We start from the raw sequence: 20,094 nt of genomic DNA on the forward strand, positions 1-20,094 counted from the left end.
TACACACGATGAAGCAGGGTATGGCTTTAAGGCGCGGCTACCTTGTGAGTGACTTGTTGCTCAGGTTCTCAGTCAGATTCAATCTGGATATCCTACAGAGCTCCATCCTTTTGTCCAAATACAGTCACTTCTAGATAAAAAAACAACCCAAGATGGCGGCGGCCATAATGCCAAACTCGAGGCTTCAAAACAGCGGTCCACAAACTAATGGGTGACGTCTAGCACGTCCCCAAGAGCAGCACCACAGACAGATGAGTTACTGTATGTCAGACAAGAACACACGCAGCTATAGGCTCGACTTCAGCCATGCAGAGTCTGTGTGAAATGGCATTTCACTCCGTCTTGAGTGGCCTTTGAGTGGCTTATCTCACCTCTCCAGCCACAAAGAACAGCAGCGGCGTCTCCTCCTCCTTGGCTTTGTACTTTGCCATAAGCTTCTCCGCTATTGGCTGAATGAGCTCCTTGGCTGGCTCCAGTTCACCTTCCTCCTCAGCGTCTGAAGGGAGCAGGAAAGAAAAGACACAGAAAGAAGTTTAAAGTATGGAAAAGAGACGCTTGGGGAGGAACAATGCACAGATGAGTGAAGTGAGAGGCAAGGAAGGAAATAACAGATACATGAGCACATGCAAAGAGCTCTATAGATGTTTTCTGTCCTGTTTTTTAATCTAGTTTGACCTGAAAAGATGTCAGGATGGTCTCACGTCTTGAGGGTCTCCTTTATATTTGGTGCCATTTTATCGCAGTAGAATAAAGGTCCTATATTAATGTCCAAGTCATTTTCTGTGCTTATTCACAAACCTCCAGCACTGCAGCTCTTCTATTAGCATATAAATGGATAGATAAGTACTTGAAAACAACCCACAGACCTTTGGACCTTTTAACACTGGAAGAATTTTCCACAGACTCTGACATTCAATATGCTTCGCGTAAATGCCACTTGATTCACACGCAAGGAGCTAAAGGCAGAGCCCCACGTGGAGCTGAGACCCCGGTCTACTCACCCACAAACAGGACGAGGCAGGGCCCCTCGTGGAGTTGCACAGCGTTCGACTCGCTGAGCTCCAGCACGGGCCGAGGGTGCCAAGGAAAGAGCCGGCACTCTGGGTCGTTCAGCACCTCCACGCGGCCCTGTCGCGTGATCATGTGACCTTCTGCGTCCAGCAGGATCAGCGTGGGAATACCTGGCGAGGGAGAGAGAGGAGGTGAAGACGGTGTGAGGAAGACGAAGCGGTACATCTCAGGTCACTGCTCGTGTCTCGTTTGTCAGGAGGGTTACACAAAAACTAATGAAAAGATTTTAATAAGACTTTGATGGAGGATAGGTTTTGGCCCAGAATAGACAACATTAACTTTTGGTGTGGATCAGGATCAAGCGACCGAACCAGGATTGTTTCTCCCTTTCTTTTACGTGGTGAAAAGGGACGTATCTTGACATTTTTGTAAATTTGTCAGGGAACGCTGCTGTTGGATAATGGTGAAATAAAATTGGCATATTTAGGCGGCTGGTGTCTATGATCTATGCTGGGCATCGGTGAAGGTTTGTGCTCTACTAAGTGCCACTCTAGTACGACATTTCTTTGCTCTTTGATCTCCTCGAAGCAGAAGCGGTTCTGCTCCGCCATCTTGCTATCTGACCCAGAATTATTTGAAGACTCAGAAGACTTTCCAGCTGAACCCCACTGCATATGAATACTTTTGCATATAAATACTTGGCACACAAGATGGTAGTCGTTGGCTTCACACTTCAGAAGAAAGGATGTCTGATTACTCTGAACACATTTCCTCTTTTTCCTTTTTTGCACTGTATCCTTGCATCTCGCCTAACATCCCTGGTGGGAGGGAATAAGACACAAGGCCGCCGCTTTTGCAAACACAACTGGATCTTTTCCTTTTTCCTCAGTCACAAATAATAACACAGGACAATACAAGGTTTTATTCAATCATTTAGTCCGTAACAGAGACGGACCGTCAGTTAACCTTTCTTGTCCCTGGTGACAGCATGCTCGATGGCATAAAGCCGATGATCTGTTGATCTTTACAAATCAAGACTGGACAGTCTGACAGTGGAATAGCTGTCAGTACTGACAACTGAATTTAATCTTGACCTTAAAATCAAATGGTGGATTCAGAGAGACGTGGAACCCTCAGAAACGATGCAAGCGAGGGAAACGTGGATGTTATTTTCAGAGCCTTAGGACGCACCAAAAGAGAGGAGGGCAGGAAATGGGCAGGAGCGTGGGAGGTAATTCGGGTCATTTCCGTTAATTATCGCCTCATGACGCAGCCTGCTCCCTCTCCCACTGACATTTTCTTTGTTGTGAGGATGATTTCGGCCGGTTTTGACCTCTTTTCGCGTCTTTGGCGGCTTTCACCTCTCTCCACCTCTGTCTGCTCTCACCGCTGACGTTCCCACTTCTTTTTCTCCTTCTCACATGTCATTTGATCTCGCCGGCCCTTCTGATTACAATCTCCCTCCCTTATTAGCAGCCTTATCATAAACAGACACCGATGTGAGTGAGCATGTTCTTGTTGGCGCATGCGGAGTGTAGTCAACAGAGGTGGGGGCCCAACGTGATCTGCGTGGGTCTGAGAGCGGGGGGGGGGGGGGGGATGGGGGGGGGGGGGGGCAGCGTCGTCTCGTTGCGCCGTGCATTCCTCACATTGTTTGCAGGAGAGGCCAGAGAGAGCCGGCCCTCGCTAACTTCCTCCACAGTCCTCTGCACACACAAGAGGAAGGAATGAGGAGAAGTGAGAGCGAGCTGCCGAGGGAGGCGAGGGAGAGGCTGCACTTCCTTGGTGAACAAGACTGTAAACTTGATAACCGGCCCACATTCTTCAGGCTGCAGGGCAATCTGTGTTGCTGTTTGCCTGCCCGGCACAGAGAGCTGTCAGCCATCGTGCCAGCCTTTCAGAGTGTGTGACATAACCAAACTCGCCAGCCAAAAAAACACTGCTCTCAGCTTCGAGGCCTGAAGGAGGCAGTGGCTGTGAAATACCTTGTATTCCGTAGAGTCTGTTGAGTCGTGATCGCCGGGCCTCGTCCGGATACGGCACCGCCAACCACGGCATCTCGCTGAAGTACTGCTTGAAGGACTCCTCCGACCTGGAGGCAACACAGCAGATGGTGATTCATGGTTCTCGATTAACAGCTGAGCGGAGAAGACTTGATTATTTACGGCCTCCGCAGATGTGTGCGTCAATCGTACCTGTCAGCGCTGACGAACACGATCTCAAACTTCTTTCCCGACTCTTTGACGGTTCGATACGATTCCACCAAAACCCGGGTCAAACTGCGGCACGGCGGGCACTGACAGAGGGAGAAAAACAAAAAGGGGATAAAGGGACATGAATGAGTGAACATACTGTACACACATCGCCTCGGGTATTTCCAAACTCTCCTCCACGTCACCAAACATCTTTTTTACAAAACTAGTAATTCTCTCTTATTTTGTATCCAGCTGCTTTCCAATATAGCCCCAAACTCTTAAACACTAATCCTGCTATAATGCTCAAGCTTGAGAGAGTGTTTTGTTGCTCTGTGAGCTTGGGTGTGTGTGTGTGTGTGTGTGTGTTTGGAGAGCCCAAAGTCTCTCCAGGCAGGGGGAGCGGTGGTATGGCTGGCATTAAGATGACATCAGCGTGCCATGGCAGCAGAAAGGAAAACAGACCAGTCTTGACTTCCAACTCCTCTCTCTCCCTTATGCTATCTTTATTCCGTCTGTCAGCCTTCCCACCGTAGAGATAGACCGTTAAATATCAGCACCCAACATTCACAATAACTTCCGTGACTCTGCTCAGAGAAAAGTCAGGAAAAGTGTCTCTGACACCAAGTACAGAGACACTTTTCCTGACTTTTCTCTGATTACAGTGGATTTTCTTTGGAGGTTTTCTGATGATCATCTTACATTTTCATGCCACATTGAAAACGGTATTTCGCTGCAGCCCTAATGTTTGTAAATGAGTGCGCTTACATGCTCTTGTTCCGTATACTGGTAATGTTTTGTGCATGTAAAGTTTATTATCTGAATATCGGTATCTGTGATTGGTAAGACGTCAAAGTTAATACCCTATAAATTCTGAATAATCTGAATCTGCAAAGTAACTAATAACTAAATGTATCAAATAAATGTAGTGGAGTAACAGCAAATGGAAATATGCAAGTAAAGCACCTAAAAAATGTGTTTAAGAACATTACTCGAGTAAACTGTACTTGTAGTTGTTAAACATTTTAAGTTCTTAATATTATTTGGCATGTCGTAACCTATCCATCCCACTTTATTGACTGGATGCAGACAGTACTTCATTACCATCCAAGCTTATTAGTGGATACAGTATGTCAAGCACAGTTTATTGATCCGGTCATAAATACTCATCATACTGACACAAAGAGCATGGCGGGAGTGAGATTGAAGCAGCTCAAGGCCTCGATCAATTCACTGCTCATTAATTGTCTTCTTCCCTCGACTGCTCATAGAAGTAAACACTGTGCGTTTGTGCTCATTATAGTTCACAGCATGATGTGGTGACGTCTTATGTGGGCTTTTGTTTGTGATTTAACTAGTTTTAAGCTGAAGTTGAACTGTAATACGTTAAAAGGAACATTCTCTGATGCTGCAGGCAAAACAGCAAACGCACGGTAAAATATAGGTCACGCTTCTCTGCCACGGGCCAATTCAGATCCCCGAACATTAAGGAGGAAAAAGAACTTAACATGCACTACTGTGTAAAGGGATGCCAAGGCCAGGTGTTGGCACTTCATGTTTGTAAAATTGCTTTAATGGCGGGATAGATTTACACAAGTAACCATGGGGAAAAATGCAGCACATAAACTCCTGTAATGGCTTTTGTGACTCGTCCTTTTCAATTCTGCATGGGTCTGGGGTGCGAGCCAGCCTTCAGGCGTCACTGTTCTGACGAGCCGGTCTCTGAGGCTGCCGCTCTGGCAGCTGCTGCGCCGACTGAGCCCGCGCCGCATCTCATCAGGAGCAGTCCGCCGATGATTTAATGCCTTTCATGCATCACTGAGTCATGACCTTTACTAGATATCAGCAGGTCCAGCAGAGAAGGAGACAATGGTGATGATGTCAGAGGGGCGTGGTCGCCAGTGACGGCTTTAAAAAAAGGTCCATAGGTGGCGGTCAAAGGACTGACAGGGATAGTTGACTGCTGTTAATGTAAACACACACACACAATGGAGTCGCCTCCGCCCTCCTGCTCCTCTCTCTTATCTGTCTCCACTAACTGCTCCGTCGCTTCCTGCTCCGCTCCGCTCTGCTGCCGTTGCCCTTTCTTCTCACCGAGAGACAGAGTTATGAAGCAAAGTAAAGTACAACCATCTTTGCCCTTCTTCTGTCTTTTCTCTACTCACCCAGTGTGCCGAGAAATAAACTCCCACATAGTGTCCCTCCAGAGAGCTGCTGTCTGTTGTCTGCCTGTTGTTCCTGAGCAGAGGCCCTGCCACCACCTCTGCAAATGGCTTCGGTCCCCAGGGGAACTCCAGGCCTGGGAGAGGGGAGGAAAGTGGGGCAGGGTAAAGGAAAGGAAAAAAAAAATCACAAAAGATAAGAAAACAAGAGAAGCAGTCTGCAGCTATTCCAGCAGCTCTCCGAGGCTGTTTGAGTTAGAAGAGCTAAATGCTATCATCAGCATGCTAGTGTTTACCATTTTAACCCGCGTAGTTAAGCATGCTAATGTTATTTAGCACTACATAAAATGGATGGGAATGTTATTAGTTTTGCAGTTGACCAAATACCTTTTTGGCCTGATGAAAAGTCCCTGAATCACCAACAACATAACGATTTCCTCCTGAGGGGGAACATGACTGTGTACCAGATTTCAATCCATGCATCCTTTCAAAATCTCACTGTTTTGGAGACATTTCACTAAAACAAACTAAATCGTGCAACCTTTCCAATCTGCAAAGTCATTGAGATTCAAGGTTCATTTTGTTAAGTGGTGCACTTATGTAAATTATCGTAAATGTTTCTGAAAATATTCCAACCCAGAGAAATCCGTGAGTGATTTCAAGGTATCGATGGATTACGTTTGGTCGCCTGGAAGCCAAAACTTCTGGGAGGGAGTCGGAGAGTAAAACATTATCTCCTCCTGCGGATAGATTTTTTATCCGCTGTGATGGTTGGTTAACGCCCATAATCCCACGTTAGTTCACAAAGTATTTTGTTTTTCATTGTTTCCATTAGGATATTGTTATATCCTCTGTGGACCATGAACATCTGTAAGAAATTTCATGGAGATTTAAGCCATCGCTGTTGAGATATTCCAGACTGGACCAACACTGTGGAACGACTGAGCCAGCCAACATCGCCGTCTACTAAAGCTGTTAACTTGATTAATCCGTTATTAACTTCATCAAATATCGATCGAGTCACCGTTAAACTGACAGTTGATTTGAGCTCGACCGATGCTGGATCTTTGGGGGTGAAAGTCGATACCAATATGAGTGAGTCTAAATACAATCCAGGAATCGATAGAACGGCCAAAGTGGCGCATATCAGACAACATATTTGTGAATATATCAATATATCTGATAGGCAACCAACGTCCGATAACATCGGCTGAAAAATCTTTGCTCTAAACCAAAAACTGTGTCATGGCTGTTAAATATCAAATACTGATGTTTCCTCGTCTTGTATAAGTTACTTACAGGCTTTTTTCTGACATCTGTTCACAGAAATAGACACCAGATTCAAAATATGGTTTTAATGACAGCTGAAAGCGTCAAAGCCTCTCAAGCAAATGAAGGTTGCCAGAAATTCTTCCCTCCTGCTCTCTTCTGCACTTTTTCATTTCCTTTTCAATCTGTCTTCATTGTTGCCATCGCGCTCTGGAGATGCATTTGGCGCGGCGGACGAATCAAAAAGGAGGTAATCATAAATAAAAACCTTCTACGGCTGGTTCATAATGGCCTCTTTATGCGAGCGTGGTTGTCTAGGGCTTCATTAGGCAGGAACGACACGTCTGCACTGCGCTGCAGCGGCCTTTTATTGTTGTCCTGATTGTAAAAGTGCACTCCATTTTTGCGCTGCGGGCTAGTCTGCCGCCACTCAAGTCAGGCCTTTCACGGAGAGTGAAAGGCAGAGGGGTCCTGAATCGTTCACCCGCACCTCCCAGTCCCGATGTATGGCAAACTTTTAGTGCCCTTTTCCTCTCCTAACCGTAGCTGCTGGGGCTGAATTAATTTTTCACGTCAGGAGCTGCTCTGAGTCGGCCTCAACATTGGAAATATATCAAAATGTGTTATAAAACAAAGAAGTGGGCCTGTTTTTTTTTCCCTTTGAAAGCATACAGCATAGTTAGAGACTTTAGGAATAATCAAGAGCCTGGGCCTGCGTTTGCTACCGCGGCCAGAGATTAATCTCTTCTGCAGCCACGTCTAGTTTGGAAGAACAGTTAATGAATCGTGGATAATACTGCAGGCTTGGACTGGCTTTCATTAACCAGGCTGCACAATCTGTCACAATCATGTGAAATCCATTCTGTGCAGCCATAGTGCCGCTATTCTCCCTCCTCACATGACCACTGGCACTTTTTTTCATGCTGACCTGACAGCGATGTTTTAAAAATATTGGAGATCTTCACAGCCACAGAGGACGTCCTCTGTACAGCGAAGGAATGCAAGCCCGCTCTTGTTAATTCTCCGCCTCCACTTCAAAGTGCAGAAATTATAGGGTTTGCCGATGAGGGAGTGAGACATGGACACGCTATAATATTCATGCAGCACCATAATTATGGCAGCATCAACACAAACGAGGGGAGGAAAAAGTTATTGCAAAATGTTTGAGCCAAATGTTGAATGATGTGGCGCTGCAGGATCTCCACATGGAGCTCTGATGGGAGTATTTGGTAAACATCATTACAGAGGATGACTGTTGTGTCTGTGTATGCAGGTGCGACTGTACATTCTGGCTTTACCCAAATTCCTGGAGTTGATCGCACTAGTTTAAACTGTACGGTACACTTTTGTTTATGAGATACGTCTAGTCAGAATACCGCACGACATAATTTTGGAATTGTTGCACAGTAAAGTTTTATTATCATTACTCCGCTTTTTTATTAGCACTCACAGCACTTGAACATTAAGTGTCTTTCCATCCACCTGTTTTATGCACATTTTCAAATTGCATGGGAATAAAAAAAAAAAGAGGAGGAGTGGGGAATACTCAGGAAAAAACTAAGCAAAAAAAACGTAAATATGGCCAGAAAATGCCAGGCTGTTGTGGAAAAGTATGTATCAATAACAACAAACTTGACCATTGACTAGTCGCTTATTAGCATGCCAATTGCATAATGGCTCACTACAACGCACTTATTTAAACATCTTTAAGACTTTTTCCTGCATAACCTCCTAATTACTTCTTATTGATAGTAAGTAAGGACGTTGCTGAACTGATATGGGTATTTTATAGCCACAGCTTGAATCTATCCGGGTCATTTCAATCGATTTTTCAATTTAGAATCGATTCGTGACGCCCCCTGGATGATGGATGATGGACGGTGTCCTCGAGCCCAGAAATGATAAAGTGTGTGATGTCACTCTGATGTAAAGTACATGAGTCGAGTAGAATCAGCAATGCAACATGTTGGCAAACCTCTTTAGCTCATGTGCCGGTCCATGTCCCTTATTATTGCCCATCATTTCAGGTTTGACCGTCACTCTTTTACTGCAGTTACGTCATGTCGTCGCCTGTTCTTCTTCTGCGATGGCTCAACGGCAGCTGAGCGGTGAATTAATGCCACCGACTCTCGATTGTGACCAGCTGGTAATATTCAGATGAAAAGCGTTGATGCACATTTTTTGGGCCACATCGCTTCGGGGGAATTCAGTTCCTACCTGCTGCTGTTTTACGAGGGACAGGTGGAGGAGATGTGCTGATGTGAACCCAGAGTGAGTGGAGTTTGTGTGCGTTACTGTCTTTCTGCCACTAGTTACAGAGACTACATTCAAGGAGGAGCGGCATTCTATGTATTACCCACAGCGCAGAGAAGCTAAAGAATGCTTCCCACCAAGAACTCATGGTTAGACAGGTATGACAAAATGTGTGAGAAACCAATCTGTGGTTTTTCGTCCTTTTGACCCTCAAACGTCTTCCCATTAGCTCATTAAACTGCTGTATTTCTATGGTTGAAGGGTTGGTGGTTGAGGTTGAGGTTAACCATTCAGGAAAGAGGTCGCAGCTTGAGGTCAGGGACTAAAAATAAATCATCCTCATGTCTTCGCTAATAACAAACCAGGAGTGTACGAGCGCGTGCGGCCGCCGATCTCACCTTTAGGGTCATCTCTGACCACCAGCAGACCGTTTCGACACACCACTTTCCCCGTTGCTGCGTCCACAAACACCAGAGATGGGATGCTGGTTACCTTGTACTTGTTCCACAGCTTCATCTGTAAAAACAAAAAAAAAAAAGAAAAAAACATGAGAGGAGATGTTGGAAAAAGAAATGTGGATGGAAAGAGCGAGGATAAAAATAATGTCTTCAGCGCAGCTACTGCACGCTTTCCTGAAACACGACAGCGTGAAGGAAACAAACGTCGACTGAAGCTCATATATATTTTACAGGACAAACAGCCTCTCTGTTGTTTAAAAGACACTCGGGATAGGAGACGTTGGAGTAAAATATACAGGAGTGCAGTCAGCCCTGAGGTGAATTAGCAGAGGGTGAGAAGCACACTGCTGCACTTTAAAGAGGCTGAACTGGAGCAAACTCACGCCGTCCCTGCTGTGTCATGAATAAGGGTAAAAGTGGGAATGCAGCTGAAAAAAGGAATATTTTCACTGCAGTAAAGAGGAAATTCGAGCCTTGTGAATTACTGCAGCTTCTGGGACAGACGGTTCATACTTTCATAGGCATTTATGAGCGCCCACTGGCCTCGAGTGTAGTCCTAATGCCTCCAATACGGAGAGCTGATATGAATACGACCTCATAAAGTCAAGAGAAGAGGCTTTACAGTCTGAAAATTTGTGCATGAACCGACGCTATTTATAGAGTTGAGCGATCAGTGAAGTCCTTAACATCAAAGGGCAGATCAAGCATTTCACATATCTGAGACTCGCTTTCCATATCAGAGGGAAGAGCCCTACGCCGTGAATAGAAAATAGCCGCGTCTTGTTAAGAGCGGCGTTCGGCACTGTGCAGTGTTGCTGCTTCAGCAAGTACAGAAGAAGAAGAGGATGAGGAAGATGAAGAAGAAGAAGAAGGGGATCCCTCGGATGAAATCCCAGAGCAGCTTTAAAAATTCAGACGGGGAAATGAGAAAGGCCGTCTCCAGAGAACTACAGTGTAACTAAAGTGTTTTATTTAACCTATATCCTTCAGGTCCTAACCTGTACGAGAAGTGCAAAGAAGCAAGAATACATACTGGATAAGTATGCACATGTTTCTTATTCTTTATTTCTTTGTAAAGCATACATAACAGACTTCCAAGTGTATTTTTCATGGTGTTGGCTATGGACTTAATGGTATTTATCAGCTTTTGTTGTCTTTGTTCCTTACTGGATGTCTATTTCTGTGTACTACAGAGAGAGCAATGTAAACTGAAGTCACGTTTTTTCTAGGTGTCCACACACTCGGCCGATAAGGTTCAATTTTGTGGTCCACAAAACGTTTCAGGAGCTTCACAGCTAAACATTGTTGCAGCAGTATTCTCCCAAACAACTGAAGTAGATGAACAACATAATAAAGCAACCAAAAACAAACATAAATCAGCTTCATACGGCCCTTCTGCCGTAATCAATCACTCTTTCTGGAAGCTCCAAGATCCCAAATTGTCCTGAAAATGCTCAAGCTAGCGCACATTTCACATTTCAGGCAGGGTGCACCATCACTTTTAGCTCAGCAGCTCCAGTGAAGATTTCTGCTTCAAAAAACATCTTTACAAATCAATTTTAGGATCTTCTGGAGCTTCTGGATTACACAGGATGAGCCGACTCTCCATCAGCATGGGGACGAGTGGACGCCGACTGAATATTCATCCTTTTATGCCGACTTATCCTTTGCAGGGAATTACATTAAAACAGAAACAGATCGCAAAGAAAAAAAAAAAAAATAGTCAAGAGGAGAAGTAAAAAATAAACACATTTAATACAGTACTATCCAATTTACTACCTGCTGCTCACTGCCAAGCGCTTAAGCACCCATTTAATATAATGATTTGTGCCGTCTGGATGCTGCAGTAGTTGCTCTAATGGGTTGTGTGCCAAATGAAGTGAGCACTGCTTTTCTTGCGGCTCGGTGCAATAAGCTTGGAGTTGGGTTACTGAAGGCTGATGAAAACCTTTCGCTGCTCTTATTGTGAAAACAGTGACTTCACTGCAGCAGCCGAGCCCACAGACCCTCTGACTGAGAGAGAAGAAAGCTCGCACTGTGTTTGTTTTACGCATGCTGTCACTGTGCGTCTCTTCTTTCCACAAGCTGCACAAATGTTGCACTCGCCAGAGGTCGACCACAGGCCCTCTCGGACAGCAGAAGTCAGACGGTCTGTCCCACGGACAAGACGACCCGGAGCCTCCCGACAATGTTGGTCTGGAAGTTCGTCAAAAGCAAACTTCAGCGTCTGCCACAGTCAACAGTTTTACCACACGTTCCATGCTGCTCTGGAAACTCAATCTCGGGCTCACAAATTGATGGGGTTAGGGGCATTAACTGTGACTGTCTCCGACAAGCCAACGTGCCTGACACCATTTCAATCGGCCGCCTGCTGCCACTCCGCCTGACGATGTGAGATTGAGAGCAGGAGTTAGGTGAAAGAGTGTGTGAGAGGGACACAAGGGAAATAGAAAAAAAGAGTGATAGGGTGATTGGTTCTGCACTAGCTCCAAAGTGTCAAGAAATGTACTGCATGTCAAGGCTCCACGCTGACGTGCGTGACAGTGTAATGTAATTTTGAACAGTCAAGTGCTCAAAGAATGACAAGTAACACGCGATGTGAAACTTAAAACATCTGCTTTCCCACTAGATCTCTGTTAGAACGAACTGCTTGATGCCGACGCTCTCACAGGTTTATATTCAAAAAGGTGCAATATGTAAGAATTTTAGGTTAAATCACTAGAAAATTAAAAAAAATTATCAAAAGAATGTGAGGTAATAACAGTTTTGACATTATGACGTCCATACAAGCTCCTAGTCAGGATCACTAGCTGCACAGCTAACTTCGCTAACTAGTTAAAGGTAGCTACAGTTAGCAGAAGTTAGCTGTTATTCTGGTGATCTGCCGCAACATATTTGTCTTGAGTATGAACCTGACACCAATTCTTGCATATTGCACCTTTAATGTTATAAGACGAGTGTATCTAAAGCCATGCTAGCTGCTTGGAGATTAACGCTTAGGTCGGCATGCTAACATGCTCATTATGACAGTGCTTGCATGGTAAACGGGGCTGTAACTATCGATAGTTTCCTTATAAATTAATCAGTAGATTATTTTGTCTGAAATCTCAAACAGTTTCATCATTACTTTAATTGATTTCATCCAAAGAAACATCTCAAAATTGCTTCTTTTGTCCTGCCAACAGTCTGCAACCAAAGAAACTTCATTTACGATCATAAATGACAACGAAATCTTTAAAGTTAAGAGGCTGGAGGCAGCAAATGTCTGAAACTTTGCTTGAACATAACCGAAATTATGAATCAATTATCAAAATAGCTGGCAGTTGACTTTCTTTCAATTGACTTATCGTTGCAGCTGTGATGGTGATGTGACATGTTCATCACTAAGTTCAGCATTTTTGCATGCTAACATTGGCTAATCAGCACTTAAAATACAGCTGAAACTGATGGTAATTAATTGTACTGGTATTAAAAAAGTATAGTAATAAAAAGTATTAAAAAATGATGATAGCGTGGCTAAAAATACAACCCACCCAGTCTATAACCGCACTAATGTACATCCTCTTAGATCACATGAAGGGATACTTATTTTAAGAGGAGGGTGGCTGTGTACCAGAATCATAGGCTTTCTAAGACGTTTCACTGCCTTCGTGCTGCAGCATCAAGAGAGCAGCTGAGAGATTTGTGTAGCAACCTAAGAGGCAGAACCAATTCTTCCTCTTTGTCTTGCCACTAATTTACTGCATCCTTGAATCATGTCTGCCTGGTGATTTGGCTGCAGATCAGAGCAGCTCGGTATGCTAAATCCTCCGAGGGTTCAGATCTGCCTTTAGAATGAAAGGGCTGTTATGATTCTGGGGGGGGGCGGGGGATGACTGACCTTGTAACTACAAAAGCAACATGTCCTGGAGTCTGTCGCGCAAAAAGAAACACGAAACAAACGGATTTCAGCACCTTGAAAGGCAACAATTCATTGAGCAGGAGAGGGGTGGAGAAGCTGGGTTTTCATTGTCATCTACTTCTGAAATCCTAAATCTTCCTTCAAGACAACAGCTCTCACAATAACATTGCACTCTTCCCTCTCCTGTCCTCCTATTGAATAGAAAACATGGAGGATCACGGCCACATCCACTTCCCCCAAAAACACTGTTTCATTGTGGAGAGCCACAGGCTGTCGATACCATCCGAGACAATAAATACAGAATGTGACATGATATGTTGTATGAGAAAACACACATTAATCATCCTGACGAATCTGTGCTCGACATTTGGTTTGATAACAGCGTCCTCCACCTTGTAGAGGAGGTGTTAAGGATATGTTTGTCAGTTTTATGAGTCCGAACATGACTCATTTAATCAAAATGTATCTTATGTGCTGCCGTTTGTAAGCTGAGAGTATTAAAAGGATGAGTTTGGGGAAATCTCTTGCTGAGAGATACGTCTGTCAAACTTATATGATAAATAGAAGGCTACAGCGAGCAGATGGTTAGCTTAGCTTGCAGCTAGCTTGGCTGTAGAAAGATAACACATTTCCCCAAATGTAAAATCATTCCATTCAGTTCTGTCACCAGAATTTTGATAATCGAATCATGATTTTTCATGTTTCCGTCAAAATCTCCTAACATGAACAATTTACTCTCTTTTTCACTGATATTTTTTTAAACTGAATACTTTTGGGTGTTTTAAAACATTTGTCACCCTGGACTTCATTATTTTCTGACATTTCCTCGACAAAAAAGATTAACTGAGAAAATCTTCTGCAGATTAACCGATCACGAAACAGTCATTAGCTGCAGCCACAACTGCTCTCTCTGCTGATTTACGGTGAAGAAACACAAAAAGGAAAGTCTCTCCAGCAGAGCAGTCGGAGGCTAATTAGCATGCAAACTGCTTTCAGACTGTTGTTCACTGCATTTAGATTGCAATGTGGCCGGTCCCCAGCTTTCTCCAAGGGCGCCTCTATTCATTACCAATACCAACAGAGTGTGTAACTATATATCTGGGCAGTATGCTTGGCTGTATAGTTACACACTGGTTTAAGGATGCTGCTAACCCCTACAGAGAGCTCGCCAACTGTTAAGGCTCGAGGGAGAGCTGGAAATCCATACTAACAATCCATTTACTCTCTTGGACATGCAGACATTATCCTCACACTGCACCCGGTGCTCATCATGCTAATTGGATCACGCATGGCTGCGGATCCATATCCAGAAGAGGAGCAAATCAGGCGGCTGTGGGGCCGGGAGACCAGCGTGCACCGACATACCGGGGCTGAAAATCTTATCGCCCCGCTGATCAAAGAAAACGCTGATTCTTTCTAGATGTGGCTAAATTTGTACGATGGGATCAACGCTGGGGTTTATTTCCTACCCGGTCTTAACTGCAAAAAAAGAAAAAAAAAAAAAAGGAAGGGGGACAAACCTCCTCCCGAGAAATCCACATTTCCATGTCAACTGTCATTCATTGCGTTTCGCTTTCATGCCTCTTTGCTCTGGTGCACTTTATGGCAACACTCTGCTCTTTAACAGGAGGTTAGTTTACGTTGAGAACCCCCAAAAGATTTGAGGGCTTAACGTCATACATCTGTACACATCTGCTTCAGTTTTGACCCGGTTCGTCTTAAAAACAGAAAAACCCCTTGCTGTTAAATTCGGCCTCTGTCGCTCACCGTCGGGCCTCTGAAGTGGCTCTGATCTGTTGAGAGAACTAGAGTGGAAGAAATTTCATCAATCAACGTGCCCAATTCACCCATCACTGTCCGCGCTCCATCTCCTCACAGATCTGCTTTCACTGGGCCGGTCAAGCCTTAGGCATCTGCCAAATGCTCCCATCGCTGCTTCATTTACAACAGTGCCACTACAAAGGAAAGTCAGCCCTTTACAATCGAGGAGATGAGAGGTGCCCCGCTGTGATGCTGATAGCAGCACAGCCCTTTATCTTTGAGCACTTTATCAGGGACAAACGGTGATAATCCGGTGGATATCTTTGAAAACAAAAGGGCTGAAATGTTCATGTTTTTCATCCCAACAACCCACCGTATCCATTATTTATAACTGCACATAGTAGATTTGTGGAATTTAATTTAACCTCCTCAGGAATTCATGAACGCATTTATTATCAGACAGTAATGTTCCTCATATAATCTTTTTTTATTCATGTCAAGGGGATTTTTTTCAGCACAGTTTACAGCACAGGCTGGGGAATTGTGTTCCACTTTATCAAGAAAGGACAGCAAGGAAATTATGTCCCAGCTTGATTCGATTTAAATCTTGATATGCGGGGAGTTGTTTTTTTTCAAAATAAAATTAAAAGGATATAACACAGATCTCCAGCACGGATCGATGGGTTTGTGTCCACCCACACATGTGTGAAAGTCATTTGTTAGAAGATGGGAGGTTGTCAGTCTGATGGACTGACCAGCCCCCTGAAGACATGTTCAACAGAGGCATTTGTCTTTTATTAGGACTTTTTTATTGAAGGTGCCTGCAGGCGACGTGATCTCTGACCGTAAAGATTTACTATAGTGGCGTCAGGGAGAGCAGGCTGGACCGGACTCCTGGTTTGCCTCTTGGCAGGCTCCAACACAAGTCTCTTCAGAAATCAAGCTGATCACCTGTGCAACACGGATAACTTCATGTAAACGGATTCAAACTAACATGCCAGCACATTCACCACCAGGATATAAAGTTTCTGCAAACCAACGTTGAAAGATGACATTTGTACCCAACGTGGCATATGACTTTTTAAATTAATGCTTACTAGCCGACTATTACATCAGGAGGTGGTGGTTTGGATGGTGGCAGCCTTATTAGAAGCCAGCTGCAGTTCGAGCCACACCACTGGAGGTTTTTAAGGACACCTCCTACAGTTTCTGTAGTTTCTGAACCGAGTGTTTTCTTCATGGGCCCTGCAGACATTTCCAACTGTTGTTGGGGCTTCAAAAGCAGGTGAATCTTAAGACAAACTGCTGACATTTCCAGTCGTTTTCCTGGCGACCACATGAAGTTGGACCATCTCCATCCGTGACGGTGGCGACGCAAAACAGGAATTTTAAGCCAAACCACAATGCTTCCTAATCCTAAACCAATGTTTTTTTTTTTGTGCATAAATCTTATCAGAGCAGAGTAAATTAAGCCTAAACAAACAAAGTTGCAACATTAAGAAATCTCCAGTTTCACCTCATCTGTGGTTTTGCCAAAACGTACTCCGCTGACATTATAATCAGGCCAATGTGTTGACCGTGCCGGTGCACAGCAGCATCAACACTTCATTCATCATGCGTCAGGCAGCTTGCAGGTTAAAATCTAACACATTCTGCATTTTCCTCTCAGTCTTGGGTCGAAGACAGATGAGAAACAAAAGTTCTCCTGAACACGCTGCTGTAACTCCCTTTTGGCAGGGCCCCTGCAGCCAGTTTAGACTTACATTCCTCCATGCTGCACCCCACCTCTGCTCAATCTGCTCCCGAGGCTCTCAGTGACTGCCTGTATCCACTTCAAAACCCTGTTGCTGCTCTTCATGGCTACAAAGGGAGCCCCCACCCACCCACCTCTTACCAGTACTTCAGCCAACACCATGCAGGCTAGTGTGTGTGTTACTTAGCGCTTCCATCTGTGCCGCTTTGACCCGACTATCGCTTTACCCGGTCAAGAGTCTTCACTGCCTCGGCTCCCCCGGTGGTGAAATACACATCTCCAAGACTGTGACAGCTGCACAGTCGCCGCCCTTTCTCTGTACTAGACTGATGACCTATCTCTTAATACGCTTCATTTTCATCTCGTTTTACATGTGCAAGGCGTTTTGTCTTACATAAACCACCTCAAAACTATGTTTCCATCTTTAGGGGTTTACAGGTTTTTCCTCCAGTGTCATCCATATTCCTAAAAAAAGTACAGGCCATTCACTCCGACCTCCGCGCTCCACACTGTGCTTATTACAGAGGCTCATCTTGCACTACACATTCATTGTGACGGGCGAATGCACTTTCCCCGAAAAAATCGTCGAGCTGACAGAACGCAGCGGGCTTCACACCGCACCTCCTGGAACGCAAAATGTTGCCGCTATCTCCTGTATTTTTATTAATCCTAAAAAAACATTCTCCATCCGAGCCATTTTCGGCGGTGGATGGATGCTCCAGAACGCAGAATGGGGGGAGAGACGCCGGCTAAATTGCTTTTTCGATAAAGGCCCCCCGTTGCCGCGGCAACCGCACCCCTCCCACACACACACACACAAAGTCAGGACATGTCACCGAGTGCCAGACACATTGTGGGCTCTTAGTTAATAATTCAGTGATAAATTAACGGTTTTGTGAGGAAAACAGGTGCCAGAATGTCAGAGGGCTTAGGGTAAATAACCCAGCAGGAAGAAAAAAAAAAGGGGGGAGAATGAGGGAGAAAGAGAGGGAGAGAGACAGAGAGGGAGAGAGAGAGAGGGAGAAGAAGAGGGAGGTGTGTGGGTGTTTCCCCCTTCTTAGCCTTGTGTGGAGGCACAAAAGCGACCCCCTGAATACAGGCTCTAAATCCAAACTTGGACCCTGTATGGCGAGAAGTTTTTATGTAGTAAAGAGCACGGTATAAAAAAAAAGCAGGGGGGGAGATTGTAAAGGAGTAAAAAGCCAGGGCTCAATAGGTATCTGCAGCATTGTCTCTCCACAGGCGTGGGCTGCCCTTGAGGCCTACATTCGGTGAGGCCAAAGGTCACGACGGCAGGGGGTGCATTCTTCACTCCCAGCGGTGTTTGGACCGGTCCGCCTGCCTCCCTGCCCCCTGATAGACTTACTGTTCTTCACTTCCCTCTCCGGGCTATCCCTCTTCCTTTATGATACATTACAAAGAGCAAAGTGTAAACCTATTTCTCACACAGACACAGACACACACACACACACACACAAGGCCGTACCCACACTAACGTGGAAAAAATGTAAATTGCATCCTTTTCTCCCCGCTTCCATCCACGCTAAACTGACATCTTCAACCGCACGAATGCGTCTTTTTGAAGACGCTCTCTGTCCGAGGACAATAAAATTAAAACCAGCAGTGCTCTAGATGTTGATGTGTGATCATCATGTGATTTGAGGCATCTGTGTGTCCTGTGATGCATTTTAAAGAGGGCTGATTTGCTGCCACACTCTCTTCCCATGCTATATTTTTACAAGTAACAATCCATGAAGAGCAGCTTGGTGGAGATGGGATGAAACTGCAGGCTTGTGCCAAATAATCACCAGACGACGCTTTAATTAACCTTTAAAACCTAAAATAAAAACAAAGCCTAGAAAAAAAAAACTGCTTTGTTCTTGTATTGCAGTGTAGAGGCAGAACTAATTAGTAAAAGCTTCACATGCATGATGAGAAACAAGGAAAGTTTAGATAACATAACCCTGTTTGGCTGCCTAGCTTACTTGGGCAAGCAAGATGGATGCTAGATTTATGCTTAATTGTCCATGATTTCAAAAAATATTTATAAGAACTGACAAATGTTTTTGCGAAATGTAACACTACCTCTGATTAAAAGAACTTACTGGTTTTACTGTGTTAACTTCCCACAATCTAGTTAAAAACCAGAACAGAGCCGCTAACGTTGTAGCATCCAGCAGGAACGGTAGCTACAAAAAACAACATAGTGGTATTTTTTATTATACCTATAGGGTTAAACTCAATACCACAGATAAGCTAATGTATACAGTATGAATACCGTTGATTTTGTAACCACTAGCTATTATTGAAAACAGCATAACACTGCAATGGGCATTTTATCTTTAGGGTTTTATACATAACTTGTAAACTAGCTAGTTAGCTAATGTAATACTAGCTAATCCTAGTCTCTTGGGCAGGGTTGGAATAACTACTATAACCAGTAAGTCAGACATGCTAACATTTACGCATGCATATGAAGTGGAGTCGACTTTCCTTTTTTTTTTCTTTTTTACTGAAAGTCTAACCCCAAGAAATTGAGCTAGCTAATGAAATACTAAGTGTAGTCACCCTAGTGCGAGGTTAGCTGGGTTAGCCTTCTTAGCTGGCTTGTTAGTCAACTGGTTAGCGAGACATGCTAAAGTTTTACGCCCACATACTGATGGAGGGACTTTCTTTTAGATAACTTCTATACCCACACATTTAATTTAGCTAATAACATACTGACCGTAACACAGTTAGCTGGGTCTAGCTGGGTTAGGATTAGGCTAATAGTGCACCAGTTAGCCAGACGAGCTAACATTCTCTCAAACATACTTAACAGTGGATGGTTTTTGTTTCTACATAACTTCTAAGCTAACAAAATGCAGTTAGCTGAAAAAATACAAGCGAATAGCTAGGTTACCTGGGTTATTACAGTAAGCTAGTTAGCCATGCATGCTAACGTTTATACATATACCAACAGAGTTAATCTTTCTGATAGTAGCTTTCAGAAAAGAGTGAACATAATATGAAAAGTAGATCTCTTACACAAACAGTAACTTATTGTTTGTCTTGATTACCTTATTCAGGTCTGTCTCTGTAGGTCAATCATTAAATTCTGCTGCAAGTACAACTCAAAAGTCAGCAGTAATGATTTACCTCAGCGCCGCTCTCATGACGACACTGTGTGGTGATTTCTCAGTTAGTTGTAACTTACACCTTCAACCACCAGCCTGCATTTCATCAAGTCAAGGCCTGCAGGGTCTGACAGATAAGACAGATAGAGACGATATAAAAAAAGGCAGGTCTGGCTCTGGACCAGCTGGACCGGCTCTATCAGTTACCTCCGCGTGAC

General features: G+C 44.3%; 1 protein-coding gene across 1 annotated transcript in view; it reads right to left on the minus strand.

The window, feature by feature from the left end:
• nxn (nucleoredoxin) overlaps window positions 1-20,094 on the minus strand; it is a 67,237-nt gene that overhangs the window by 8,257 nt on the left and 38,886 nt on the right. The window contains exons 2-7 of the mRNA XM_030408559.1: window positions 9,286-9,403; window positions 5,369-5,502; window positions 3,207-3,307; window positions 2,997-3,103; window positions 1,002-1,181; window positions 372-496 (exon numbers count right to left, since the gene is read on the minus strand). Of these exons, the coding sequence (XP_030264419.1) occupies window positions 372-496; window positions 1,002-1,181; window positions 2,997-3,103; window positions 3,207-3,307; window positions 5,369-5,502; window positions 9,286-9,403 (765 nt within the window). The remainder of the gene's footprint in view (window positions 1-371; window positions 497-1,001; window positions 1,182-2,996; window positions 3,104-3,206; window positions 3,308-5,368; window positions 5,503-9,285; window positions 9,404-20,094) is intronic.

Source organism: Sparus aurata, chromosome 2 (assembly GCF_900880675.1).
Source record: "Sparus aurata chromosome 2, fSpaAur1.1, whole genome shotgun sequence".
Taxonomy (NCBI): Eukaryota; Metazoa; Chordata; class Actinopteri; order Spariformes; family Sparidae; genus Sparus; species Sparus aurata.